Source organism: Trichoderma evansii (assembly GCF_050947405.1).
Source record: "Trichoderma evansii strain SZMC 28006 chromosome Unknown GGI43scaffold_22, whole genome shotgun sequence".
NCBI lineage: Eukaryota > Fungi > Ascomycota > Sordariomycetes > Hypocreales > Hypocreaceae > Trichoderma > Trichoderma evansii.
Window position 1 is genome coordinate 258,158 of NW_028145184.1, and position 25,270 is coordinate 283,427.

Genomic DNA, 25,270 nt, shown 5'->3' on the forward strand with positions numbered 1-25,270 from the left:
CTGCGTCTCTTGATGAAACAAGGGAGACAGGCAATCATGTCGAAATCAAACCATGTAGGAAGAAATGTATGTATATATATGTGCGAAGTGCAAAGAAACAGGGGAGTCGAAATAACAAAAATACTCTTTACATGTACAACTAGGAGGGGATTTAGGACACTGGGGACTTTGAAAACAGTCTAGGAAATGTTTTGTAAATGAACACGTAATACTATTAAGCTTTCTGAGATTATTTGATGCTTGTCAAGTTGTTATATGTTGGCCTGGATGTATAGACGGTATTAGTTTATACGTCAGATAGATAGTTTGCTAGGCTATAACCAAAGCTTTACAACACAGTGTTGGCACCACAATCAGTTTCCAAATGTAATTTTTCAGCCTCTGACATCAAATTATTATTAAATTTTTTCTTGTAGACCATTTTCTTGTATAGCACTTCATCAAAACATAGTTCCGGCATGCTGTAAGCAAAAGCTCGGCTACCAAGTGAGGAGAAGCACGGACCGAAAAGCCGAGGTCTGGCCCCACCTCGCCCGTCCATTCAGGCGCGCAGCCAAAGCATTAAACGGTCAGTCTGTCTCTGTCTGTCCCTGAAGCCCAACCCATTCACACCGTCAGACGAGGGTGAGTTTGAAAGGTGTTGAAAATCACATCCAAGTTGAGCGTCCGCGGCGACGCCATGATCTATTCTGCAGCGGCAATCTCATCGTTTTTCATCCGCTGAGTGAGATAGAGAATCCCTATAGGAGAGGGAGAAAAGGAGACGACGAGCCAGCAGCTTCTTCATTGGTGCCGGCCACTGCTATTCGCTTCGTTATCTGGCATAACATATGCTGAGGTCACTCACCCCGTCACCCTCACTCGCACCCCCTTTAATGAAACCAGACACCTGAACAGCAAACTGGAATCAAAAAAAGAGAATTATTAAAAAGAGAGGACATAAAAAAAGAAAGACATCACAATGGCAAAATCCATCAGCTCACCCCCCAAGGTCGACGATGTCATCGTCACCGCGCCTCGGCCGCACATCCTCCTCGTGACCATCAACCGCCCCAAGCAGCTCAACTGCATCCGCAACGACATGCACTTCCAGCTCGAGCGCCTCTGGAAGTGGTACGACGCCGAGCCGTCGCTGCGGTGCGCCATCATCACCGGCATGGGCCGGGCCTTTTGCGCCGGCGCGGATCTCAAGGAGTGGAACGAACGCAACGCCCACCCGGAGGAGCAGTCCAAGAAGACGCCCGAGGGCGGCTTCGGCGGGCTCAGCAATCGCCGCGGCAAGAAGCCCATCATCGCTGCTGTCAACGGCCTGTGCCTGGGCGGTGGCATGGAGATGATCCTCAACACCGACATGGTCATTGCCACTGTCGATGCCCGCTTTGCGCTGCCAGAGGTTGCCCGCGGCGTGGTGCCAATTCAGGGGGCGCTGCCGCGTCTTATTCGCTCCGTCGGCATGCAGCGCGCGTCCGAGATGGCCCTGCTTGGCAGAATCTACAAGGCCGACGAGATGCTCCGGTGGGGACTCGTCAACCATGTGATTGTGCGCGGCGGCGACGTGGTTGGCGAGGCCCTCCAATGGGCCATCGAGCTAGCCAATAACTCGCCAGACTCCGTCATCGTGGCTCGCGAGGGCCTGATGGGTGGTTGGGAGGCAGAGAACCCCAAGGAGAGCACCAACCGTATCCTAGCAGAAGTCTACCCTCAGATGGACGGGGGAGACAACATGACGGAAGGCGTGCGGGCCTTTGTAGAGAAGAGGAAACCGGTCTGGAAGGATAGCAAGCTATGAGATGAGCAGAAATTGTCATGGTGCCCCCTCTGTCCGTCAAGCAGGAAATTGTATAGTGGAATGTCTCAGGTTTTGCGTATTAGTGATGCAATACATATGAGCAGGTTGAAGATCACAGCAGATATTATGCTCCGTATTTCGAATGTACATATGACTCGTGTAGTGCCGGCATGTTAGTATAGCAAAGCTCAGTTTTGTCATGCAAATAATCTCTCATGCACGTAGCTGCCCATGGCTAGCAACCCTTGACCTTGATTAAGAATATGCAGCCAGTTTTCAGACATGTTCTTGGTCAATATAAGCGGTCAAAGCAACAGTGCTGCGCATACAAAGTATCCTGCTCTCGCCTCAGTTAAGAGTACCAGTACGAGTGCGGAGTATGTCCTGAGAAGCTGTATTTGGATTTCCAACTTGAATAATAGCTATCCAGCCAGCTGGGAGGATCGTCGCAACACCCACACACGCTTTCTCAAATACCCATAGACACACTTTCTACCAAGGATTCGGCTTCCCTTCCCAGGAGTCGATCAAACTCCGAGACATTTTGCCGGAGCTTCCAACTAAAATGGTCCAGCTAGGCCGATCGGCTGCAGGCAATCCAAGGGATTTGCGATCAACCCAAGTCCAGACCAAGCAATTGGCGTAAATTGAGAGATCCAGCATATGTGGACAACGAAATCTGTCATTAGCCAATGGACGCCAGGTGTGAAATTGCTCTTACGCCCAAACAGTTCTAGGCACGGCCCGTTGCGGAGACCTTGAAAAGTATTTTTGGGGCGCTCAAAGACCAGAAGTAGAGTAGCACCACCATCAGTCCTCGATTTAGAACAGACGGAGGATTAATACTGTACAACAGTATGCAAGAAATCATAAAAACTTTCCGGAAATAAGCACGTTGTTTCACAAACCTCATGCCAAACGATGTCCCAGAAGCCATGTCGTAAGTGGAGAGGCGAAGTGACAGAGAGAGACACAAAGAGAGACATAGCACAGGGAGACAAAAGGGCATGTCCAGATACTATCTGCAGTACAGTAGTGCTGGATGGCTTCGTGCAACAGGCCGATGTGACAATCTTTCACCTCCCTGTAGTTTGTCGCAGACTGCATCTCAGCCGCACCCAAGGTGGTCTCGAATTCTCATCATATAACTGGCCGAATAATATCAAGCGGCCGAGCTATCCATATAACCATCGTCGCTCACTGGCCGATAGTATGAGGCTCTGAGACATGCATAATAGTAGCGTATCTTTCTGCAGCTCTCCCCGCTCTTTCTGGTTTGCAGCGCGTAATGTCATGAATCCATGAATCTCAAAGGCTGCCCCCCAATCTCGGCCTTCTGCCAATCACTTAGATAAAGGGGTCTCTAATTGGCCGCTAAACCCCGGCATTTGGGCGTGCTGCAGCTCCACCATCTCGACAGGGAAGCGATCAGCGCCTTTCAGCCGACCGCTTCTCAGCCTCCCGCATACAAACTGCAGACAAGTAGTTAGCAGCAGTTTTGCCCAGGATGCTGAGTGGAAAACTAATGCGAAATTCCAAGACATACGGCTGCACGGCGTTCCGTAGTCATCGGCCGCGATGAGCCACTCTCATGATCAAAAAGTACTAATAATAAGAAACGGGCGCCCTGTGCTTACAATGAGAATTTCGTTCTGCCTAGCTTTCTCACTTTTTTACTTGCTTGTGATCAGGTACCCGAAGGCCCCTGGCTCCGCCGCATCCTCCACATTGCCTATTTTGTCAGCTTGATTTTAAATAGAGCCCACATATAATGGCTGCGGGCAGCATGTTAGATCCAAGCTCTGCCGGGCACCCAAAGAATCGACGCTCGAGCTTAGACTACCTCATGGCAAACATGATGGAACGCCCAGCAAGTCCCACGCCGCGGGATAGAGCTCCGAGGAAGCTGATTCTCTGTTTTGACGGCACGGGCAACAAGTTCCATGGCGATGAGAGTGACAGCAATATTCTCAAGATATTTCGCATGCTTGAGCGAACTGCAGATGACCAGTATCACTACTACCAGCGTAAGTGCTTTGACAGTAGCATCCAACGCGTGCACACTCGCGCAAAGTCGCTCTCACAAGCTCATGGACTTGGCTAACACTAATAACCAGCTGGTATTGGCACCTATGTCGTGTCCAGTTCGCTTACACATACTGGCACGAAAGCGCGCATTCGATCATGGTACCAGAAGGCCAAGGATTCAGCAATTGGTTCTTCTTTTGATCAGCATGTCGTTGGAGGCTACCGTTTCCTCATGAGGTTCTACAACCCTGGAGATGAAATTTACATGTTTGGCTTCAGTCGCGGCTCGTACATTGCCCGCTTTCTGGCTGAGATGCTTGACTATGTTGGCCTCTTGTCTCATGGTAACGAAGAATTGGTTTCATTTGCTTGGAAAGCATTTGCCAACTGGCAAAGTCGCCGCGGTGGCGACAAAGAAGAAAAGCTCGCAAAAGAAGAAGAGAAGAAGAAGCACGAAATGTATCACTTCATGAAAGGCTTCCGCGAAACCTTTTCTCGACCCGTTGGCAGGATCCGATTCCTTGGTCTTTTCGACACGGTCAACTCTGTACCTCGCTTTGAGACAGCATGGATGCAGCGAAGCAAATTCCCTTACACGGCGCGTAGTAGCGCGAGAGTTATTCGGCATGCCGTCAGTATCGATGAGCGGAGGGCCAAATTCCGACAGGATTTGATGTACCAGCAATCGAATAGGCACCATAGCCGCGCTCACTGGAAAGATTGGGAGCACATGCTTGGTCACCCACACACCAGCGGACAAGGCGAAGAAGCAGATGGTACAGACAAAGCTCCTCATGACGACCGGGGCAGACGGCCGAGCAAGCACGTAACACCCGGGGAGAGCAAGCCATCAGCAAATCCGGAAAGCGGCAAATATATGCCATATAGAGCCAGATCAAAGTCTAATACGCGACCTGATCGCCGTGTCTCGGTAGCTGGCTGCAATGTTTCAGAGCAAATCTCCAATATTGATTACGAAGACAGTGGTGATCAAGATATCGATGAAGTGTGGTTTGCCGGTGGCCACGGCGACGTGGGTGGCGGATGGCAAATGGAATCAGACGGCAAGAACGCAAGCCATGTACCTTTGGTATGGATGGTCCGCGAGGCTATGCGCGCCGGTCTGCAATTCGACCTAGAAAAGGTGCAGGAGCTGGATTGCTTTGACTTGTTCAACGAAAGCGCCGACACCTCTAAGGGCAGCCGCAAGAGACAGCAGAAAGGACCTGAGATTCATCTCAATGAAGAGGACGAAGACGGAGGAGAGCTTGTGGCCCCTCCAACTCCGGATACTCTTGCAGATGATGACGAGGAGAAGGATTTCAAGCAGGTCTTCCTCGACATGATGCACAAGGCACATCTTGCCAAAATCCACGACTCACTGGTGTATGGTGGCGGCCTCTCAGCAGTGGCTGTCACCGCCTGGAACATGATGGAGTGGATGCCCTTCCGACGAATGGATCTTCAGGGAGACGGAACCTGGAAGCCCATCAACTGGCCACTGCCTCGTGGAGAAGTTCGAGATATTCCCAACAACGCTCGCATTCACGGCAGTGTCATTCGCCGCATGAAGCTGGACAAGACTTATCGTCCTGGTAACCTAATTGTTGGTGGAGGCGGTCGAGGCGTTCGTCTCGCTCCCGATGAATATGGCGTTGGAAAATGGATCTGCGTGCAAGAAGAAGGCGATCCCATTGGTGAGATTTGGGTGCGAGATGGTGATCCTATAAAGCTGGACATTAGCAAGAAGAAGAAGAAGAAGTCCAAGGGAGAGAAGCAAAACTAAACTGAGCATCGAAAGGATTGGCTCTGACCCTCTTTCTTTCTTTCTTTTTTCTTTCTTGTTTATTCTTTTTATCTCATTCCTTTTTTGCCCCTTCTGCCTTTTTTGTGGATGATTTATGGGAAATGTTGTTCATTCATATTCATACCCCTAGCGGCCAGGTTCCGTCCGTACTAAGCAGTTCGTATATTATACCACCTAGTTAGCTATACTATGTAATTAGCATGTCATCTAAATTTTAGCTTCCATTTACACATACCATCTTTTCATCGAGCTGGCCCTCGACGGAATGGATGAAATATATTTTGTAAATCAATGGAATTGGTTCATATTTTTTGTGAGTGTATCTGTGCAAGCACTTGATGATGCAGGTTGAGAGCAAAGTGCCTTAAACTGGAGCTGTGTCACGTGGGAGCTCCTGAATCGCTTCCACCACGTTTTCGACTCGGACGAAACAACGACGACTTGACCACTCAGCTTCGTCAGCAAGTTTCAGTAGATGCTGATGCTTACGAACTCGAAACAATGAATTGACGAAATCTACGCTTCTACCAAACACCATATCCCATTCGCTACTGCGGCCAACGCATAGGCCGCTGCATTCACGATGCCCGTGCCAACCGTTTTCTATCTGCTGGAACACGGCTTTCCGCAGGTCGTCCACGATAATGTCTGGCCCATCTTCTACACCGTCGCCACCATGACCTTCTTCGTGCTCCTGAAGCTCTACACCTCCGGCAGGACGAACCCCGCCGAGCGAAACCTCCATGGCAGAGTCGTCATGATGACGGGCGGCACGAGCGGCATAGGCGCAGAAGTAGCACTTCAGCTCGCAGCTCGAGGCGCGCAACTGGTCTTGCTCACGCAGGTCCCCGGATCCGACCCCTTCCTGATCGACTTTATACAAGACATTCGAGATAAGACGGGCAACAACCTGATCTATGCGGAACAAGTCGACCTTTCTAGCCTGTACAGCATTCGAAAGTTTGCTACGAAATGGGTTGACAACGCACCTCCCCGAAGGCTGGACATGATTGTGCTGTGCGCATCAACCCTGACGCCCCCAGGAGGAGAACGCAAGGTTACCGAAGAAGGCATCGAGGAGACCTGGATGGTCAACTTCCTCGCCAACTTCCACCTACTAGGCATCCTCAGCCCGGCTCTCAAAGCGCAGCCCTTTGACAGAGATGTCCGCGTGGTCATTGCGACATGTTCATCATATATTGGATCTCCATCACTGAAAGAAGGTCTTGAAAATGTAGAGAAGGGCTGGACTCCCGGATCTGCCTACGCACGAAGCAAGCTCGCCCTCAACGTTTTCGGACAGTACTTTCAGAAACACCTGGACTCTTACAAGCGCCCCGACGAGCTGCCCATGAACACCCGAGTCATCTTTGTGGACCCAGGGCTGAGTCGAACACCGGGAACGAGGAGGTGGCTGACACGAGGCTCACTCTTCGGCCTTGCCCTGTACCTCATCTTCTACGCTATCCCCTGGTTTCTACTCAAGTCGCCAAGCAAAGGAGCGCAGTCTTTTCTTTACGCAGCGATGGATGGGACGCTTGGACGTATTGGAGGCGGCAGGCTGGTCAAGGAGTGCATGGAAGTAGACTTTGCTCGGTCAGAAGTCAAGGACGACGAAATCGCCAAGAAGCTCTGGGAAGAGAGTGATGCGCTGATTGAAAAGACTGAGAAGGCCGCAGCCAAGAAGAGGGCGCAGAAGAGGGCCAATGAAGATAAGCAGGCTGAACAGGACAAGGAAAAGGAAAAGGCAGCCGAGGTGGAGAGCCTGGTGGCAGCGATCAAAAAGGGAAAGGAAAGGGAAAAGCAGCAAAAGGAAAAGGAAAAGCAACAAAAGCAAGGGGGCAGCAAGGGTAACAAGAAGAAATAATAGATAATAGCATTTGATTTCTTAATTCATAGATTTGCATTCAATATAGCGGCAAAATAGAGTCAAGCTTGTTTTCATGATGCTCATCATCTCCAACTCCCGCCAACCAGCGCTGATCTCGCACCTGTAAAATGAACCTCGGCTTACCTAAGACCCTGGGCAGCAGCAATTCCATCATAGCGACTTCATTCGGCTAATCGCCAAACTCTTTCATCTCCAATCGGTTTCCATTCATTCATCGCATTGACTCACTCTAAAGCCTCTCTTCTTCGTTCGAATTGTTTTCATCATAAAGAATCAACTTCTTCTACCGCAAATGAGTGACTCCGCGATGACGCATCCCCTCAGCCAGCCCGCCCCAACAGTTGCTCAGCTGCAAGCGATATGGAATAAGCACGCCGTGCCAGCTCACAACGCATCAACCACGCACCCTGTCTTTTTCACCGAGAGGCTGCGCAAGCCATCACTTACGACGCCAGCTCCAGCGTCAGCTGCAATGTTCAGTCCTGTGGCGCAGGGTTACGTCTACCAGGAAGCGAGGAGCGGTGGAAATGCGCCCAAGTTATGAGTGGAAGGGGCATTTTATCTACGGTAAGTTGCGGTGATGCGGAAGAGCGAGTAAGCATTGGATCTGACTATCTAGATTTTTCTTCTTTTTTTTTGGTAGTTGTATGTCAATTGGGAATGCTGAAGCAATCGAGATACCATATGGAGTGGATAAGTGTGTATTATTTGCTAGCCTGAATGGTAAAGAATAGAAGGGCGATACTCGTAATTTTGCTCGCGCGCTGAAAAAAGAAAAAGAATATAGCATTGCATTACAACTATAGCTCAAGTACTTCCAACCCTAGGTCCCGTTTATTCGCAAGCAATAAAATGCCTTGAGAGGCGCATGTCTCCCTTGACTCCCATAATCATCAAATCCCTATTATCAGTACACGTACAGCATCTAGGCTTGCTGTTCCTATCATAAAAGAAGAAGAAAATATCACTCTGTCCCACGCTCAGCCCTTGATCGAGATGATGATTATCATCAGGATCAGAACCACAACCAAAATGAGCAGTGCCATGAGCTTCACGTTCTTCCACCACATCTGCCGCTTCAAGCCGCGGCTCCGGACTCGGAAATCTCGAGCGCTGTTGCCCAGCCTGTCCGTCTTGTCGACAAGCAGGTCAATCCTCTCGCCTCTGTCGAGCAAGCTTTCGATATTCTTCGTCATGATGCCTCTAACATCGTCAATCTCTCGCTTCGCATTGCCAATCGCGTCGTTCATGCCGCCGCTCGTCGTGCCAAACTCCACCATCAGGTTCTTCATTTCGGCGTTGAACGACCCAGCGCCGTAGTTGGGCATGTCGGCAAAGTCGCTGCTCTCGGGGAATTTCTCGAAAAAGCGCTTGCGAATCTCCAGTAGGTAGCCAAATGGAACGCGACGGCCAAGCGATCCATCTGCGATGACGAGAAAAGTCAGGCCGCCGGCAGCCGGGTGGTCAGGATAATCGGATGGCGCCTCGGAGACATAGTGGATCTGGTGCTGGCCGTGGGTGTATGTTAATTTCTGGGGAGTCGAGTGCTCGATCTTTGGCAGGATGAGAGAGGCGAGAGAGGAGGTTTGTGAGGAGGCAGAGGTGGTGCACTCGGATAGGATTGTTGTCTCGTGGGCGATGCAAGAGCTGCGAAGGCGATCCTATGTTAGCAGACAAAACGCCGGGAATCCCTTGAAAAGGAGCTTGGACGCACTAAAGGAGCGGAGTTGCAGCCGAAGAGGACGCCATGGTGGCGATGGATGTGCGTCGCTTGAATAAAGATGTTTAAAGGTTGGGTATTTGGAGGATAAAGAAAGTGGCAGCGCGCAATCGACGAAATTCAGTTGCCTGGGTATTGTAAGACTTAAGGTGAGATGGAGACTAGAAGCGGCGAGCTCAGGTGAACGAGTGTGAAACTATGACGAAACTCCATCCACAGTTTGCCGTCTTGGCTGCAGGTCCGCGGCCAAACGCTAATCCGCCGCCGAGAAAATTCCGTGAATGGCCATGAAAAAGTTGATGAAAACCTCAAGAATATGTAGGGTAGGCGTGACTGTTGAAAGGGAAGAAATATTGCTGGTCGTATCATTTTCTTTTTATCATACGGCCATATCATGATATTGGCCGTCTCTACACCGCTGTCATGAGAGCTGTGGCCCAGAGCGGCGCTTTGAGAGGCCAACTTAGAGCAACATGTCTGCGGCGGCATCTCTCAACCACATCCCACCTTTGGCGGGTTCCTCCTCCTAAGACGCAGACACAGGCTGTGAAGCAAAAACCGACAATAAACAAAGGGAGTTTTGCTGCCGCGCTCTCGAAACTGTCTACAAAGCCTGTGCACCATTCTCGAGTTGATTCGGTAAGTTTCACTACTTACACAAGAAAAAGAATAAGAAAACTCATGCATTATACGCTTAAACTCAGGTTAGCCATGGCCACGATCCCAACACGAGGCTGCGGCTTGACTTTGGCAAATATACTGGACGCCACAAGATCTTCCGCTCTACCGTCCTTCATCGCTTTCAACTTGTACTGAATAAGCTAGGGGCAGCACGGGTTGGCGTCACCTTCAGTGAAGATGAGCTGAGTCGCCATGCGGCGGTCTTTATGGATGCCATTGACCATGCATTCTCCCTGGCAGAAAAGGGAATCACTCGCCGTGACAAGAATCCTCTATTTTGGAATCTACGCGATGCTTTTGTTTCTGGAGATATCAAGGGCCTAACCAAAGAAGTCCACTATTCGTTTCAGTCCTTCATTTTCGGCCAGCGGTTCTCCAAGAATATCGAGGAGAGCCACAAGCGTCTGCTAGACTTTCGATTCCCCTACGAGTGGTTTCCTGCGACGCGGACGATGCAGCGCACCATCCATGTCCACGTTGGACCTACCAACTCTGGCAAGACGTACAATGCGCTCAAGGCGCTTGAGAACTCCAAGTGCGGAGTCTACGCAGGGCCTCTCCGGCTGCTCGCCACTGAAGTCTACCAGCGCTTCAAAGCGAAGAATATCCCCTGTGCTCTTATTACTGGTGAAGAAGTGCGCATCCCTGAAAACACAGACCAGTACTTTTCCAGTTGCACGGTTGAGATGATTCCGCTAAATACCCGCTTCGACGTCGCGGTTATCGACGAGATCCAAATGATTGCCGATGCTGATCGTGGAAATGCCTGGACCGCCGCCGTTCTGGGCGTACAGGCTAAAGAGGTTCACGTTTGTGGCGAAGAGCGAGCTGTAAAGGTCATACAACAAATATGTGCCAGTATTGGAGACAAGTGTGTTGTTCATCGGTATGAGCGTTTGAGTCCTCTCAAGACGATGGACAAGGCACTTGATAACGACTACAACCTCTTGCAGAAGGGAGATGCCATTGTTGGATTTAGCCGCGTGAATCTCCATGCCTTGAAAAAGAAAATAGAGGAGAAAACAGGAAGGCGTTGTGCAATCATCTACGGATCTCTGCCACCAGAGGTTCGGGCTCAGCAAGCAGCCTTGTTCAATGACCCCAATAACGACTATGATTTCGTTGTTGCTAGCGATGCGATTGGCATGGGCTTGAATCTTGAGATTCGACGTGTCATTATGGAGTCTGTTACGAAGTTTGATGGTAGTCAGAATCGACTGTTGACTTTTCCCGAGATCAAGCAGATTGGCGGTCGAGCAGGACGATATAGATCAGCACAGAATCCAAATGGATCGACAGATGAATCAGAAAAAGTTGGTCTTGTCACCACCATGGAACGGGCTGACTTGCGGAGTGTTCAGCGAGCATTTCAGAGGAACGTGGAGGACATCCAAGCAGCCTGCATCCAGCCTCCTGCAGGTATCGTGGAGCGATTTGCTTCATACTTCCCACCCGATACCCCCTTATCCTTTATCCTGAAAAGAATCCAAGAGACGGCAACAGTCAGCTCGCTATACAAGATGGGCCTCGGATCCGACATTTTGGACATTGCAGACATCATTCAGGATATCCCGCTTACGATTCACGACAGGCTAACCTTTTGCTACTTGCCTGTTGCGCTTCGCGCTGAGCGAGCTGTGGATGTACTCCGAGCTCTGGCGCAAGTCGTAGCCACAAACTCAAAGGGTGATCTTCTCGACATTGAGGAAATACCATTGGAATTCCTAGATAAGAACCCAGAAGATTTCCAAGGATCCGGCCAGCAGTACCTTTCCAAGTTGGAATCACTGCACGTTGCTTTGAACCAGTACGTGTGGCTCTCTTATCGCTACTCTGGCATGTTCCGCAGCCAAGCTCTGGCCTTTCACGTGCGGACATTGGTTGAGGAGAAGCTCATGAAGACGCTGGAGTGGTTGAACTTTAGCGACGAGCAGCTAGAGCGGAAGCGAGAGAGCAAGCGCCAGCAGGTCAAGTCTCGCAACGCGAGCAGGTCTGCGATTGGCGAAGGAGATGTAGAAGGTGCGGAGCATCACCCGGATGATGACTTGGTGATTGATGAATTGCCTGAGAGGACAAAACAAGAGGTGCCCGCGATATGATGGAATACCTACCACCCTACTGCCCATCTACCTTTTATTTTATTCCATTTTAGCCTACCTGACTTCTTTTTTTTGGGTTGATGATTAGACATGGAGTGAGGAATAATTCGGAATGTTACCAAGATATTGGTTTGGAAAAGAAGGAAAAGCACATTAGAGCGTAAATGTAATGGCTACGAGAAGGCTTTGTTGCACTGTACGATAAACAGCATTGAATGAAGGCAACAGGAAGATTGTATGATTAGTATGAATATACCCTAGAAGGGGCTAAATTACGTTTGCTGGACATTTCTGCACCGCTTGTGTGCGGTCTGTTTTTATTATCGTGTGATGTATGTTCTAAAACTGATGAGACTTATAAACGCAAAGCATTATTAGTATATGTTGAGTTATATCTTTGTGCATTAGTCTGTTCATTTTGAAGGCGATAATGGGCAAATTATTTCGCAGACACCTACCCTGAGATGATTATTCAACCTTTTCATACATATTTCAAAATAAACTGTCGAATTGAAGATGAAATGGAAATGTAAATGGCCTAAATTAAAATTAGCCTAAAAAATGCGAGTTGGTTGTTTATATATTTCTATTTGTGTATAAAAACGATTACTATTCCGCTGAATAGCTGGAACTGTGGAAGATTAGTCGTGGTATACGTGGATGTGGCGCAATATAGAAAATGAATTGGAGAAACGTCGAGAAACAAAAAGATGAATGGATTGAAACGATAGTATCATTTACCCAATTGTACGTTTCTTTATTTTCTATTACTCCTCTTTATCTACTTACAATGTCCATCAATTGAAGATCATGCCATGTTCAGTTTAGGCTGCTTGTGAGTATTGACCCCCAATTCCTTTTCCTCTCCATTTCTTTCCATTTTGCTACGTTTCATCGCTTCAACCATCTCTTTATTGTCCACAATCACATCACACTTTTGACGTGAGGTGGGGGGCATCGCGTTTGACAGCACCCGTATGCATGCGTTGTCGAGCTATTTGACGTGGTGGAGCAAAGAGATGTCGCTACCTTGGTACTAGATGCTTTTGAGTTTTCATATTAGTATTATCGAGATGAAATATACTAATCACAAAAACGAAGCGTCCGATGAGCGGTGGCGCTATCTACTTGCTTTGCGTGCTCTGTTGATGCAGATGCTACGGAGAAGCTTTGTCTGAGTATAGTGGCAGTATCTTACACCCTGTCGTGCAAATCCGCCCTGACGTGACAGCTGGAGCCCGCAGACCTTCCTCTACGGGTCCTCTCTTCTTGGAAAATACGCTTGAACTGAATAAGGATCGGTATGTGTATCTAGTTATGAGAGGTAGATGTCACCTGGATTAATGATATGCGCATAGCTTGATGCATGGTTCCAATAGCAGGTAAATCTAGGCTCCACAAACACCCGCTGTCAACATGGAACCTTGGTACTGCTGGCATAAATTACAAAATGCTACAATTTAAAAAGCTAATAATTACATAATCTATACATAATTAATAGCTTATTATTAATATCTAATTTTTATCATTATATAAATTTACTTTAAATACATGTATTTAATTTTAGTGTAAATACACCATAATAAATCTTTGTGTTCGGAGGCTTTTGGCCACTTATAGCTCTGAAGTTTACCTGACTCAGGGCTTGGGTACTGTACTATGACGCGCCAGACAACAAAAATAATAACCAAAACCCAATCCCTCTGAAAAAGAGGCACATGCTCTCCCCTATTACCGCAAATACTCACTACTCACCTAGGCAATTCTCATGCTGCACTGCTTCCTTGGTTCAGTATTAGCGCTGGGAGTTAGCGCTGGGAAATGAGAGGCTAGAATACGAATTCGACCCCAGCCGCTGCCTAAAGTGAATGCTTCCGATTGGCCGCTCCCTGGCAACAGCAAGGCCCGCCTGTATGTTCCTTTTAGTAGCCGATAGAGAGGTCTGCCTGCCTAGCGCTACCTCTAGACTGTAAGCTTCAAACATAAACCGCGATTCAGTACCTAGTCTTCAGTCTTTGCTTGCTTCTTTTCTGCTTCTCTCTTTTTTACAGCGCAGATATCTACGGCACATTTTTGCATTTGGCAGCTGTCAGCATCTTCTTTGTGTGTTTTTACGAGTACCGTCTATGAACTTGCAGAGAACTTTAATTGCGGCCAGAGAACAATGTTAGCGCTTGCCTTGCACCTTGAAAGCTAAACTCTTGCTCGCTTTCCACTTAACCCCCTCTTTCTCCTTCATTCATCTTCATCTTCATCCAAATAAACATCTCGTCATTTCGTTTGCAAGACGCCGTCACTTTCAACATTCGTACATTTCAGGCTCTCAAATTATCTCTCCTTATCTTATCTCTCTGCCTCGGCTTGATTGGTCAACAGCTGCTCGTCACTTTGCCAACTCCAGAATTCGCGGCATCGGACATCTTTTCTTACCACGCAACTGCATCGAATCAGTTGGCCAAGAAGCAGAGAGCATCTTGATAGTGTAATAGCGCCATCTACACTCCTCGCCATGGACCACCCAGCAAAAAGGGCCATAGTGTGCTCATCGCCCTACAGCTTACGTCCCCCCAGTCCGCCCGTAATCCACGTCCCTCTCCAGCAGTCCTACGGCATCGAAAAGCACAGCATAACGCCTTCATACCGCCCTGTCAAGTTTGCACAGCTCTCCAGCGATGAATTTGCCGTCATTACCGGCAATAGGACCCAAACCTCCATCTATCGAGGAAGCTGGCCATACGAGCTGCGCAGAGAGGCACAGGCCGTCCTCGATTTCCTCTACTTGGGTCCTACCAGCGTTATTCGAAACGATGAATTTATGCAGCAAGAGGCCATCAGCATGATGATCATTGTCCGCGATGCTCGGGCACCCAGAGACTATCCCAGCGCGCGAGCGGCGTCCGCAAAGTTTGGGGCTTCTCTTGCCTATATCGACGTCAACCCTGATAATTTGGTTCCGTCTTTCTACGAAATGGTCCAACAAGTCAATAGCCATCTCTTGACTACAAATAGACCCCAAGTAAGCGGGGCAGAAGACGCCTCACAATGTATTCGGGAGCCGCTGGGCAAGATTCTAGTAACATGTGACTCTGGCAACGACCTCTCGCCTGCTTTGGCGGCTGCATATCTCATGCTCATGTATGGTCTATCTATAGAATCTGGGTTTGGATTCGTCATCATGCAGAGATTCTGCTGTGTTTTTGATAGCAAGTCAAAACAAGCTCTATTGACGTGGCAGGGGCTTATTGAAGCCAGTGCTGCTGTGGCCAGCCATTCACAGAATCATGCAGCTGCAACGGCACCAACAACGATTCAGATCACGGATAAAGAAAACACCAAACGCCGTATCGATGCCATGATATACGAAGACAAAAAATATTTAGACTGCTGTTCAGTCAGCGACTGTGAGCGATTTGAGGGCCGAGCAACCTTTGTACCGTTTATGGAACTCGATGGTTAATTGGCCTAGGATGCATGAGTTCATGACAACAATACATTTTTGCAAGAGAAGAAAAGAGGTTTATATATGGACAGACTCTCACTGAGAGATGGGAACAAAAGATTTGGAATGGAACAGGCGTTATAGGCGAGGGAAATGGGTTGTTTTACGGATACCAACTTGTACCGCTGTTTTTGTCTGTGTAACACGATTACACGCGAACTCTATTTTCAAGATCAGCCAGGGACAAGGGCTAACTGATGAAATGGTTATGAACTAAGGATTAATACCATGACAGATAGTGAACATTTTTAGGTGGTACTTGTATTAAGCTAGGCGATATTCGCCTCGGGCTTTTTTTTGGCTGACGTTTATTGCAATGAGCCCGCTTTTGGGCGCTTGAAGAGCGAAGAACATTGGCGTTGAAAAGAGGTACTTTTAGAGATGTTATACCTGTTGGCCCTTTTTATAGATATAATAATAATGCGCCCGATATTCTTTGTTGCGTGCCCAATGTGAATGTATTAGTATTTTCATCACAACTGCCGTTACCGGGAATTTATCCAACCAAAATAAACTGTTGATCATTTGGAGTTACAATACGTAATACATGTCAAATGCTGTCGTGTTATATATCTTCGGATACACAGCATATTTATTCGATTATAGTTGTCCTACATCCTATTATTTCTTCTGACAGCTATCCGCTGTAACGCAACTTAACAGTCAAACATATTGTTTGGGCCCCCAATCACTGTGTATGACTCTGGTTATGACTCTCTTTAACACCGCCCTTCACGAGTACAACGGTCTGCATCCGCTGTTCGGCCTCGGTGACAGTCTTGGACCACCTCCACGCGGGAATCTTGCGCTCGTACAGCTCGTCAATCTCAGCTGCGGATCGGCTATTCTCAAAAGTCAGATGAATTCATCTTTTTTTTCTCTGATGGGAGTTGGCTGTGTCGACTTACCCTGAGGTCTCTGGGACGTAGAGCCACATGATGATACAAATGGGTACGGAAAAGGCGCCGTAAACGAATCCGGCTTTGAGGCTGAGATGGAGAAGCATGGGTGGAGTAGCGTAGCTTATAGATTGTCAGCTAATAGGTATTTCCAAAGGGATTTGAATAGTTGTACTGAACGTACCAAGTAGCGATGCCCGTGATTGAGTTGAAGAAGAAAGTAATGGGTCCAGTCTTGACTGTGCCAATGTTAGCAAAATGACACAACAGCGAGATAACAAGGAATGAACTTGCCTCGAAGCAGGGCAGAAGGAAGCTCGGCCGAGAAGACGTAGTATGACATGACAATGACTTGGTAACAAAATGTCCACACGCAGCAAATTACCAGCTGTAGAAACGCGTTAGCAATCAAAATCTTCTTCTCCAACTTATTGGTAAAGATGAATAGTGACGCACAAGAGCGGTGCCGGCAGCAGTGTTACCGGTTGTCGCTCCAGTCCAGAACAGACCACCGACGACGAAGAGGACCACGCAGACAAGGGTCTCACAAGAGTTGACTATAGTGCGACGACCAAGCTTATCGGTAGTCAAAGACCATAGCAAAACAGCAAGCAGGTTGCAGCAGCTAAATAAGATGATTAGTAACAATTGGTTTAGTTGACATGTAAAACTCACCTAAGGATAACGGTGCCGAGGAATGGGTCGTTCAGACCAGCAAGGGAGAAAAAGTCTAATGTCATTATTAGCAGCCGGCTTTAAAAAAAGTAGAAGAGAATAATATATGCAAACGCACAAGTTGAGTATGTGTTGATGATGGCAAGGCCGGCGAACTGCTGAGATACAGTGAGGACCACGACAATAAACGCGCGTTTCTAGCAGTTATTTATCAGCCCTTGATTATTTTAATTTGGAATCAGATGGAAGAGAACACTTCACTCACCAGGTTAAGACCCTTGAAAACATGGCGATAGCTCGGTGCCTCCTGCAGCACTTCTTTTTCGTGCGCAATCGTCCTTGCGATAATGCCATACTCCTCTTCAAAGTCAAAGCCTTCGACACCTCCATAAAGCTGCTTCAATGCCTTGATTGCTTTCTCCTTGTTGTCGTGACGGGCATAGAACCAGGGTGACTCGGGAACAAATATCCAGCAGACAATCATGAGCGCGACAGGAGCCCAGATGATGCGCATGGCTAATAGGTAGTTGTCGGGGTGTTTCTTGTTAAGCTGCTGCATCATCACGGAGACGATGATACCGCCGATATTACTCCTATTTGAGCAGTATGTAAGCAAGGGCAAAGAATGGCTGACAGCTCAAAACCTATGAGGAACATACCAGACTGCCTGAAAGGTGACCAGACCACCTCGAATCTTGTTCGGAGAGATTTCCATGACATAAACCTGACAGGTGATCCTAATCTGGTCAGCGAGGAGTGTGGGTAATATCATTATTTGACATGCTTACTGAAGGACGCCTATACCTGCACCGTTGCAAAGCTTGGCGATGGCCTATATGACTTAAAGTTAGCAAGCGTGTAATCGCAAATAGCATCGCGTCACCGTCCGGTACTGTTCAACGTACCCATACAGCCGGTGTTTTAGCTGTATTCAAAAGCACACAGCCCTAAAGATCAATGTTAGCTCGTTTCCCCTTCCTGCCCACGATCTCACTCACAATGACGAGCCATAGCCATGCGATGTAAAAGGACACTTTGCGGCCGTACTTGTCTGCGACCCTGGCATGAGTTAGCTATTGGACGAGGACCCTCAAAGATATGCTGCATGATAACGTACCAAGCAATGTGGGTGAGTGTGATGATTTGGCCAACATTCTATTTCCCCTGATCAGTAAATGCCATCTAACTCAAGCTATTGAGGCCAACATACTAAAAGAGCGCTCCAGGTGGATACTAGATACTATCATCAGTCTTGAACAAATTTTATCAGATACACAGCTATACTTACCCCAAGTAGGATCGAGTGCCCTGACACCGCCTTCGCTCTTATCTGAGCCAAACTGTTTGATGAAGCCAGCATTGGCAATGACACTGCCTCCAGCGCCGAGCTATATTATATCAATAAGAGACATGTCCACAACTGTCAAGTCATCTTGGGAGTTTGAAATTTGCTCACTTCGAATCCCTCGCAGACGTAACCTGTGTAAACGGCGAGCGAGACGAGGACGACTCGTCTGAAAACCCACAGCGTGCGAGGGATGGACAGCTCATCGAATCTCGACTTGACGAGACCGTAGCTCTCATCCTTTGTCACGTCGTCGGCAGCAGCATTATCATCGAGGATCACCTCGGGTTTCTCAGACTGATTCATCGTCGGGCTGGTAATGATGCTACTATATTTCCTCGGCGATAGAGTTGGATTTGCTATCGGCAGCGTGAAGGCGCTGCATAAGTTTCAGATAGAAAGAATGGAGAGCAACGGGATGGAAGATGTGCCAATATATTCCTTGCCAATCAGCCGATAATCAGCAGAGTGGCGATGTACAGGGGCAGGGAACAAGGCGTACTGTAATTCATGTTGTTGTAAACATGGTTGGCGCTTATTCAAGTTCCTTGATTGTTAGGCTATACTCAATGTCGGCTTGTGCCCTCTCCATCTCACTTGGGCTAGTCTTGGAGTATCTCGTGCCATGTAATCGATAGATTCTTGAATCGCTTTCAAAACTGACTGAGTAGCGTGGAGCGAGTGATCTCTTGGCCCCTTCTCGCGGAGATGGCATCCAATCGCCTGGGCGGCAGTTACATACTATTGTCACCGTCGGCCCGGAGTGAGTACCCGCCTTATGCAGAGCTAATCTCATTGTAGATTTTCAAATTCAGCGAAGGATCTTGGCTAGCCAGTTAATGAGTTAGCGCGTGGGCCTGGACAGATGAAGATGCCGGGGCCCCGCAAGCACTGAGACGAAAGCTGGGGTTCGGTGACAGATATCACGAGGAGAGGCTTGAGAGGGTGAATGCGGTGTGAAAAAGCTTGTGACAGTTCCAGCATGGCGTTTAGGTCGCGGCAATTCGGGGCGATTCAATGCGACCTTGTCTCGGGCTTAATGCGCCCGAGGGTTGCTGGCGCCAACCATGAAGAGCAATAGCCATATCGCCATAGATACGAAACTGGCTGCCTGGAACAAGATCACGTCAATCGAATTTGCCAAATCAGGCTGGCTAATATAATGGCTTCATTAGAGCACCTGGCGTAAGTCTGCCCATCGAGACTGTTCGAGAGTAAACTGAAGACTATGCAAAAGGGAATAAATCCAATATATGCCGATGGCAATAACAGAAATCTATAGATAATCAATAAGTATTAATAAATTCCTTGTGTATCTATTTTATAATTCAAGCCGAAATGTAGAGCGCTCAAGCTCTGCTGTTGGAGGCCACTGGCTGGGTTTATAACCACAAGAAAATTCATATGTTCCAGATCCAATTTCAGCTCCCTCCTCCTTGTCTTGTCCTTCTATCTTCCAATCAGACGGTAGGATAACAACAGCTTTCGAGTTAGGAGGAACGGTAACTGTGAGATTAAACACCCCACCTGTCTCATTGATTTTCCATGAGGAGACGATTCGCCCATATACACTTTCATATTCTACCTTGGCGCTCGTTATCGTACCACCAGGGACAGGTCGTATCTTAATCTTTCGCCACCCAGGCTCAAGGGGGCTTATTCCGCCCACATTCTTATGCAGCCAATTCACAACCGACCCCAGTGCATAATGGTTGAAGCTCGTCATGGAACCCGGGTTGATAGTCCCATCCGGCATCATACTGTCCCATCTTTCCCAGATGGTAGTCGCGCCCATTGTAATCGGGTAGAGCCAAGACGGACAGGATTGCTCTAGCAGCATGCGGTAGGCCAGTTGGTAGTTGCCAGTATCGGAGAGTGCATGCATGATCAGGGGTGTTCCTACGAAGCCAGTCGCTATCCGGTATTTGGCTAGGTGAACCAAGTGACTGAGGCGGCTTGCAGCTTTGATGAATTGGTCTTTTCGGTCAAATAGACCAAATGAAATGGCAAGTGAATAAGCAGTTTGTGTATCGCTAACAAGAAGTCCCGATGCCGTGGTATATTCGTCTTGAAACGCTTTCCTCACCTTTGCAGTCTCTTCGGCGTAGCGAGATGCGTCCTTCTCCTCTCCAAGCAACGAGCTGATTTTCGATATGGTCTCCAACACTCGAACTAGGTAGGCATCGGCGACAAACAGGCTATCGGTAAGACCCTTTCCTGGCTCTTCCGGCGGAGCAGAAGGGTCCAGCCAGTCGCCAAATTGCCAGATATTCTGATCCCAAAGACCATTTGGTCCTCGGGGGATGCCCTTATCAACCCAAGTCTTCATGCTATCGTATTGTCTACGCAGCACCTCTACATCGCTAGAGCTATTGTATGAATCCCACGGCGTCAAGACAGTAACGTCGTGCCAGACAGACTGTGGGCCAGGAGGCCAGGCAGGAATGTCAAACACATCTGGGACCACCAGCCCTGGAACCCCATTCCTCCTTTCTTCTAATTGCTCAGCTGCAACATCCCTGAGCCAGCTGCCAATAAACCCACTGGTGTCGAAGAGAAAGTTTGCCGACGGGCTGAATACCTGAATATCTCCTGTCCAGCCGAGCCGCTCATCGCGCTGGGGACAGTCAGTGGGCACAGAAAGAAAATTGCCCTTCATACTCCACAGCGCATTTTGATGCAGCTTGTTGATGAGAGGTTCGGAGCACGAGAACCATCCAGTACGATTCATATCACTATGCATCACGAGTGCCGTAATCTCATCGCGGTTAGGCAGCCCCTCGTTGACCGGCCAGCCATCAACTTGAACGTAACGAAAGCCGTGGAAAGTGAACATTGGTGACCATGTTGATAGCTGATGCTCAGACAAAATCACGTTGTCAACCGGGCTGGCGCCTCTCAGGGGTCGAGTACCAAGCTCACCGTGCTCGAGGACCTCGGCATGGCTGAATGTCAACTTGTGCCCGCTGGGGTTTGAAACTGGAAGGCGCACTTGAAGCTTTCCAACGAGATTCTGGCCAAAGTCGACGAGAGTCTGGCCAGATTTGGACTTGAAGATGTTGATAGGAACGATTTCTTCCATGATGCGTACAGGTGGCGAGTCAGAAGCTAGTAGATTTGTAGACGGGAATGCTAGTTCCTCGGTTGATGTCCACGAACCATCATCAAAGGTTAGGTCCCAATTCCAATTTGCTTGCTCTTCACGGGAATCGTAATCCTCTCCATCGTAGATTTCGCTGCGGGTGACTGCACTGTAGTGGGATTTCCAGGTATTGTCCGATGCCAGCGTATAGGCCTCGCCGGTCTCGTAGACAACTTCGAGCTGCGCGATGAATGCCAGTCTACTCCCGTAGAAGCAGCGCTTGTTATCCATTCCTAGCCGACCAGCGAACCAGCCCTCGGCAACTTCGACACCGATTATGTTGGAACTTGTTGGCGCCAGGGCCGCTGCAACATCAAATATCTGATAGGTATGCCTGTGGCCGTAACTTGTCCACCCAGGCGCCATTTCCTCGGTGCCGATGCGGTGGCCATTGATATATGCTGTGTAGACGCCATGAGCTGTGATGTACAGGCGAGCTTTTGAGATCTTTGGTGAGCTTTCAGGCAGGGAGAATGACTTTCGAAACAGCACTGGCCGTATTGGCTCGTTGATGTTGGACAAGATAGTGGATGCCGTCAGCTTTGCCACCCAGTCGCGTTTGTCCAGCAGGGCGGCCTCGACAATGGCGGCATCAGACCATTCTGTGCTTTCTGTTGTTTCTTTTCCCTCTGCGTCCAACTTCTTTCCATGAGCCTTGACCTTGATCCAGGCAGATTCGCGAGATTGGAGTTCATGGCTTGGCCAAGGCACTAGAACAGAGTCGGAGCTCGGTACGTGGTAATTGTTAATCGTCTCAACGTTATTTTTATCTTGCCGACCAACTTGAATCTCGTAAGAGTCTTGCACCCAATACTTTGAGTCAGCGCTACCAGAGGAGAAGCGCCATGAAATTCGAGGCTTAGAATGGCCAACACCAAAGCCAGAGGGGTGGTGTTCAAAAGTGACGGACGTGATGCGAACCGGGGACATGGTGAGAGTGTGCCACAGTGCCTATGGCCCAAGATACAGGGTTATGGGCTAAAGGCTATAGACTGCCTTTATGCAACGCCTGTGACATATTGAGCATTGACAGAATACTCCAAGGCTGCTTTTCGGCTGTTGGGCATTGGAACTCCGCAACTGCTCGTCATGAGATGAGACTCAAGCTTCGGCGCAGCTCTGGCCGAGCCTGTAACTCTGGGATACGCCGGCGAATTTTAGTGGGTTTTAGTGGCTTCGGCTCCTCCCGATACAGCATCTATACCCAAGTCTGAACTACCAACCTTAATAATGCAATATGAACCACCGGTAAGTAACATTGGCTCCACTATCTCCGCAAGGCAGCAAGATTCATGTGTGGTTTAATCGCCCTAAAAGAATGATCAGTCACGTCGAGTGACCTGATGGTTGTTTGTCCATGTCACTTGTCTTTATGGAATGTACTCTGACTGTTGGTTGAAAGTCTGTAGTCTGCGGTTGAAGTGAGGCAAACGAAGCTTCAATTGGTTCTATCTTTTAGTTGTGGTAATAATGCAAAGTCTGTTGTTACAGTGAATGATCTTCTGTAGCCACTACTTGGGTACTTTGCCATGTTTGTCTGCAAAACTAGAAGAAATTTAATTATTGATTACGAGGGCTCTTGCAACTATTAAGATGTGTCTCGTCGTATAGTCCTGATTCTAGGAAATATTATGGCCAGGCGAGACTTGAACAAAGTGGCTATTCAGTCTAGCACTCTTGGTAGCGATATTGAACTCGGTCGAGGCTGAGATTGACCCTGAAAGGCAACGGTAGTTCGATTCCTCACTCAGATTCCTCACCGGCCGAAAGATGATTGTTATCTGGCGACATGAATTGATGGATATCATAAATCTTCCAGTAGTTGATCCTGGTCAGACTCGTCTTCAAGGACCAACACAGAAGTCTCCGGCTCTTCAAAGGAGCGCCAATTTCCCGCCACATTATACAGCGTACTCGACCGCAAGCATTCTTCAGCCTTTGCCGCCAAAACCTTCAAATGCCGTGGACTTCCTCTTCCAACGAGGTGCACAATTTCGCAAAGATAATCCGCCGGACTGACCTGCATCGCCGAACGTGGCAACAAGCTCGGTGCTGCTTTCAACGACATGACATCCACAAGAGAGCAGCCAACATCAAATATCTTTTCCAAGATTCCAACTCCATTTGCTTCCAACGCCTTTTCAGGTAAAAGCGCTGTCGTGAGAACCACGTTTCGAGCAACACTCACTGGGAACCGGAGAGACATGCTCTCATCTGGGCTTGTGCTACAGAGCAGTGTTTTGGAGACAGAAAGCTGCCACACCATAAGTTTGAGCCATTCTCGAGATAGGAGCAAGTCAGCTTGTTGAGCGATGGTCCGTTCAGAAACACGTGGAAGAGCTAGATCTAGGGCCTGTTGAATCTTGACCAAGTACTCTTTCGGCGCAGAGAATGGTGGGTTATCTGATACGTTCCACAAATTGATAAAAGCCGTGTCGAAATTTTGAAAGAGCGAAATCAGATCCAGGAGGCCAGAAAGAATGTGCGCTTCTTCAGGGCTGGATTCCACCGAGGGTAGAGTAATGGCTTTTTGGAGGGTCAATGGCCTATGACGCTGTAGAGCGTAGGCTCGTTCGGTGATGAAGAGGACCCAGAACATGCGTCGCGCGTATAGGGCGACTTTTGGATCCTGAATTTCAGCGTGAGCGGCGTCTTCATGTAGCCGAAGTGATTGGAGGACGGTGATTGCTTCGCGGATATAATGCCAGGCGGATGTATCTTTGCCGAGACAAAAGAATGCTGCAAAGAGGAACCAGGATGTTTGGATAGTTGTCAAGGATGGATGTTCTATGTAATCGCAATAGCTGCGGGCGCGGATGGTTTCTGCAATTAGAAATTCTACTCGAGGTATCTCAAATGCTGATATGGAGGCAGAAGAAGATTCATCTTCATTTTGGAAGCCCGCCAACGAGCTTACTCTTGTCTCTGCGTTGTCGGTGATGATGATATCAGGTGAGAGCACCATGACGGCACAGCACGCAGTTATGAGCCCGTACATTTCTGGCATAGATCTCAGATTTGGAAGCGCGTCTTGTACCTGCCTACGATCCAATACTGGCGTAATAAGATAATTGTGTGTAAAGAACGCATCCAGACAGGACGTCATGAACTCAATGGGAATACGAGATGACGGCACGAAGCCTCCATCGCCAGCAACCGGCGCGCCAGCATCGCGCGCGAAACTCGGCTCGGCACTAGATTCGCTCACAGTACCATAATCAAGAGACAGGGGCAACTGCTGGTTCGTAGTAGCACGCACTGCCAATGGAACCGTCGTAGAAAACTGTGCCGGCTTCCTACTCTCTGCTAGCCTCGCCTTTCGACTGCCCTTGGGTCCAGTCTTCTTGGGCACTGCAAAATAGGTACAGCTGCAGCTATTGTCTATGCAGTTTGCGCATGGATGGGTGCCATCGCAGCGGATCTTGCGAGTGCGGCAGCCATCACAAGCCTGCCGCACCTTGCCGGCTCGTTTGGACGATACGGAATGAGTCGCTTCCGGCGGATTCATGCGGCTAGAGGAGCATTATCTTGCTTGACCAGACGATGTAACCTGAACCAATTGTCGGGTGAGACTAGAGTGTTGAACTTGGCGGTACGTAGCCGGGAGATGGAAAACTTGGGCGAGAGCTTTGTGAGGGTCCGGGAATAGATGGTCTGGGGCAAACAATGCGATGCCATGGCGCTAGCGAAACTTG

General features: G+C 48.7%; 9 protein-coding genes across 9 annotated transcripts; 5 read left to right on the forward strand and 4 right to left on the reverse strand.

Annotated features, from left to right (window-relative positions):
* The first annotated feature begins 234 nt into the window (after window positions 1–234).
* Window positions 235–1,930, forward strand: GGI43DRAFT_195990 (ClpP/crotonase-like domain-containing protein). The gene is made up of 2 exons (XM_083200011.1): window positions 235–691; window positions 818–1,930. The coding sequence occupies exon 2, from the start codon at window positions 962–964 to the stop codon at window positions 1,787–1,789; it is 828 nt and encodes a 275-aa protein (XP_083057256.1). The 5' UTR covers window positions 235–691; window positions 818–961; the 3' UTR covers window positions 1,790–1,930.
* A 1,357-nt stretch (window positions 1,931–3,287) lies between these two features.
* On the forward strand, window positions 3,288–5,905 carry GGI43DRAFT_195911 (T6SS phospholipase effector Tle1-like catalytic domain-containing protein). The gene is made up of 2 exons (XM_083200010.1): window positions 3,288–3,816; window positions 3,907–5,905. Exons 1-2 carry the CDS (start codon window positions 3,561–3,563, stop codon window positions 5,601–5,603), a joined length of 1,953 nt encoding a protein of 650 aa, XP_083057257.1. The 5' UTR covers window positions 3,288–3,560; the 3' UTR covers window positions 5,604–5,905.
* Window positions 5,906–5,950: 45 nt separating this feature from the next.
* GGI43DRAFT_414121 (putative oxidoreductase) lies at window positions 5,951–7,568 on the forward strand. The gene has a single exon (XM_083206997.1). The coding sequence runs from the start codon at window positions 6,208–6,210 to the stop codon at window positions 7,489–7,491; it is 1,284 nt and encodes a 427-aa protein (XP_083057258.1). The 5' UTR covers window positions 5,951–6,207; the 3' UTR covers window positions 7,492–7,568.
* A 927-nt stretch (window positions 7,569–8,495) lies between these two features.
* Window positions 8,496–9,264, reverse strand: GGI43DRAFT_386968 (synaptobrevin-domain-containing protein; the record flags this gene model as incomplete). The annotated part of the gene is made up of 2 exons (XM_083203861.1): window positions 8,496–9,162; window positions 9,230–9,264. The coding sequence occupies 2 exons, from the start codon at window positions 9,262–9,264 to the stop codon at window positions 8,496–8,498; spliced, it is 702 nt and encodes a 233-aa protein (XP_083057259.1).
* Window positions 9,265–9,546: 282 nt separating this feature from the next.
* On the forward strand, window positions 9,547–12,301 carry GGI43DRAFT_414124 (ATP-dependent RNA helicase SUV3). The gene is made up of 2 exons (XM_083206998.1): window positions 9,547–9,874; window positions 9,940–12,301. The coding sequence occupies exons 1-2, from the start codon at window positions 9,659–9,661 to the stop codon at window positions 12,013–12,015; spliced, it is 2,292 nt and encodes a 763-aa protein (XP_083057260.1). The 5' UTR covers window positions 9,547–9,658; the 3' UTR covers window positions 12,016–12,301.
* A 1,695-nt stretch (window positions 12,302–13,996) lies between these two features.
* On the forward strand, window positions 13,997–15,946 carry GGI43DRAFT_414125 (protein-tyrosine phosphatase-like protein). The gene has a single exon (XM_083206999.1). It carries the CDS (start codon window positions 14,525–14,527, stop codon window positions 15,470–15,472), a length of 948 nt encoding a protein of 315 aa, XP_083057261.1. The 5' UTR covers window positions 13,997–14,524; the 3' UTR covers window positions 15,473–15,946.
* A 253-nt stretch (window positions 15,947–16,199) lies between these two features.
* On the reverse strand, window positions 16,200–19,025 carry GGI43DRAFT_430192 (uncharacterized protein; the record flags this gene model as incomplete). The annotated part of the gene is made up of 17 exons (XM_083209218.1): window positions 16,200–16,356; window positions 16,423–16,536; window positions 16,598–16,652; window positions 16,693–16,801; window positions 16,870–17,038; window positions 17,089–17,143; window positions 17,207–17,285; window positions 17,354–17,681; window positions 17,748–17,825; window positions 17,877–17,920; window positions 17,994–18,035; window positions 18,087–18,147; window positions 18,206–18,243; window positions 18,299–18,321; window positions 18,377–18,476; window positions 18,545–18,812; window positions 19,000–19,025. 17 exons carry the CDS (start codon window positions 19,023–19,025, stop codon window positions 16,203–16,205), a joined length of 1,743 nt encoding a protein of 580 aa, XP_083057262.1.
* Window positions 19,026–19,754: 729 nt separating this feature from the next.
* Window positions 19,755–22,652, reverse strand: GGI43DRAFT_430195 (glycoside hydrolase family 78 protein; the record flags this gene model as incomplete). The annotated part of the gene is made up of 1 exon (XM_083209219.1): window positions 19,755–22,652. The coding sequence occupies exon 1, from the start codon at window positions 22,503–22,505 to the stop codon at window positions 19,755–19,757; it is 2,751 nt and encodes a 916-aa protein (XP_083057263.1). The 5' UTR covers window positions 22,506–22,652.
* Window positions 22,653–22,997: 345 nt separating this feature from the next.
* Window positions 22,998–25,256, reverse strand: GGI43DRAFT_414129 (Zn(II)2Cys6 transcription factor). Its single transcript, XM_083207000.1, has one exon. The coding sequence runs from the start codon at window positions 25,081–25,083 to the stop codon at window positions 23,380–23,382; it is 1,704 nt and encodes a 567-aa protein (XP_083057264.1). The 5' UTR covers window positions 25,084–25,256; the 3' UTR covers window positions 22,998–23,379.
* Between the last annotated feature and the right edge of the window lie 14 nt (window positions 25,257–25,270).

What these genes read in the sequence shown, in the direction of transcription:
- GGI43DRAFT_195990 (XM_083200011.1), top strand. Translation starts at nt 962, where the DNA reads ATGGCAAAATCCATCAGCTCACCCCCCAAGGTCGACGATGTCATCGTC.
- GGI43DRAFT_195911 (XM_083200010.1), top strand. Translation starts at nt 3,561, where the DNA reads ATGGCTGCGGGCAGCATGTTAGATCCAAGCTCTGCCGGGCACCCAAAG. An exon ending in CCAGTATCACTACTACCAGC is followed by an intron (nt 3,817 to 3,906) that starts GTAAGTGCTTTG and finishes ACTAATAACCAG; the next exon opens with CTGGTATTGGCACCTATGTC.
- GGI43DRAFT_414121 (XM_083206997.1), top strand. Translation starts at nt 6,208, where the DNA reads ATGCCCGTGCCAACCGTTTTCTATCTGCTGGAACACGGCTTTCCGCAG.
- GGI43DRAFT_414124 (XM_083206998.1), top strand. Translation starts at nt 9,659, where the DNA reads ATGAGAGCTGTGGCCCAGAGCGGCGCTTTGAGAGGCCAACTTAGAGCA. An exon ending in ACCATTCTCGAGTTGATTCG is followed by an intron (nt 9,875 to 9,939) that starts GTAAGTTTCACT and finishes GCTTAAACTCAG; the next exon opens with GTTAGCCATGGCCACGATCC.
- GGI43DRAFT_414125 (XM_083206999.1), top strand. Translation starts at nt 14,525, where the DNA reads ATGGACCACCCAGCAAAAAGGGCCATAGTGTGCTCATCGCCCTACAGC.
- GGI43DRAFT_414129 (XM_083207000.1), bottom strand. Translation starts at nt 25,083, where the DNA reads ATGAATCCGCCGGAAGCGACTCATTCCGTATCGTCCAAACGAGCCGGC.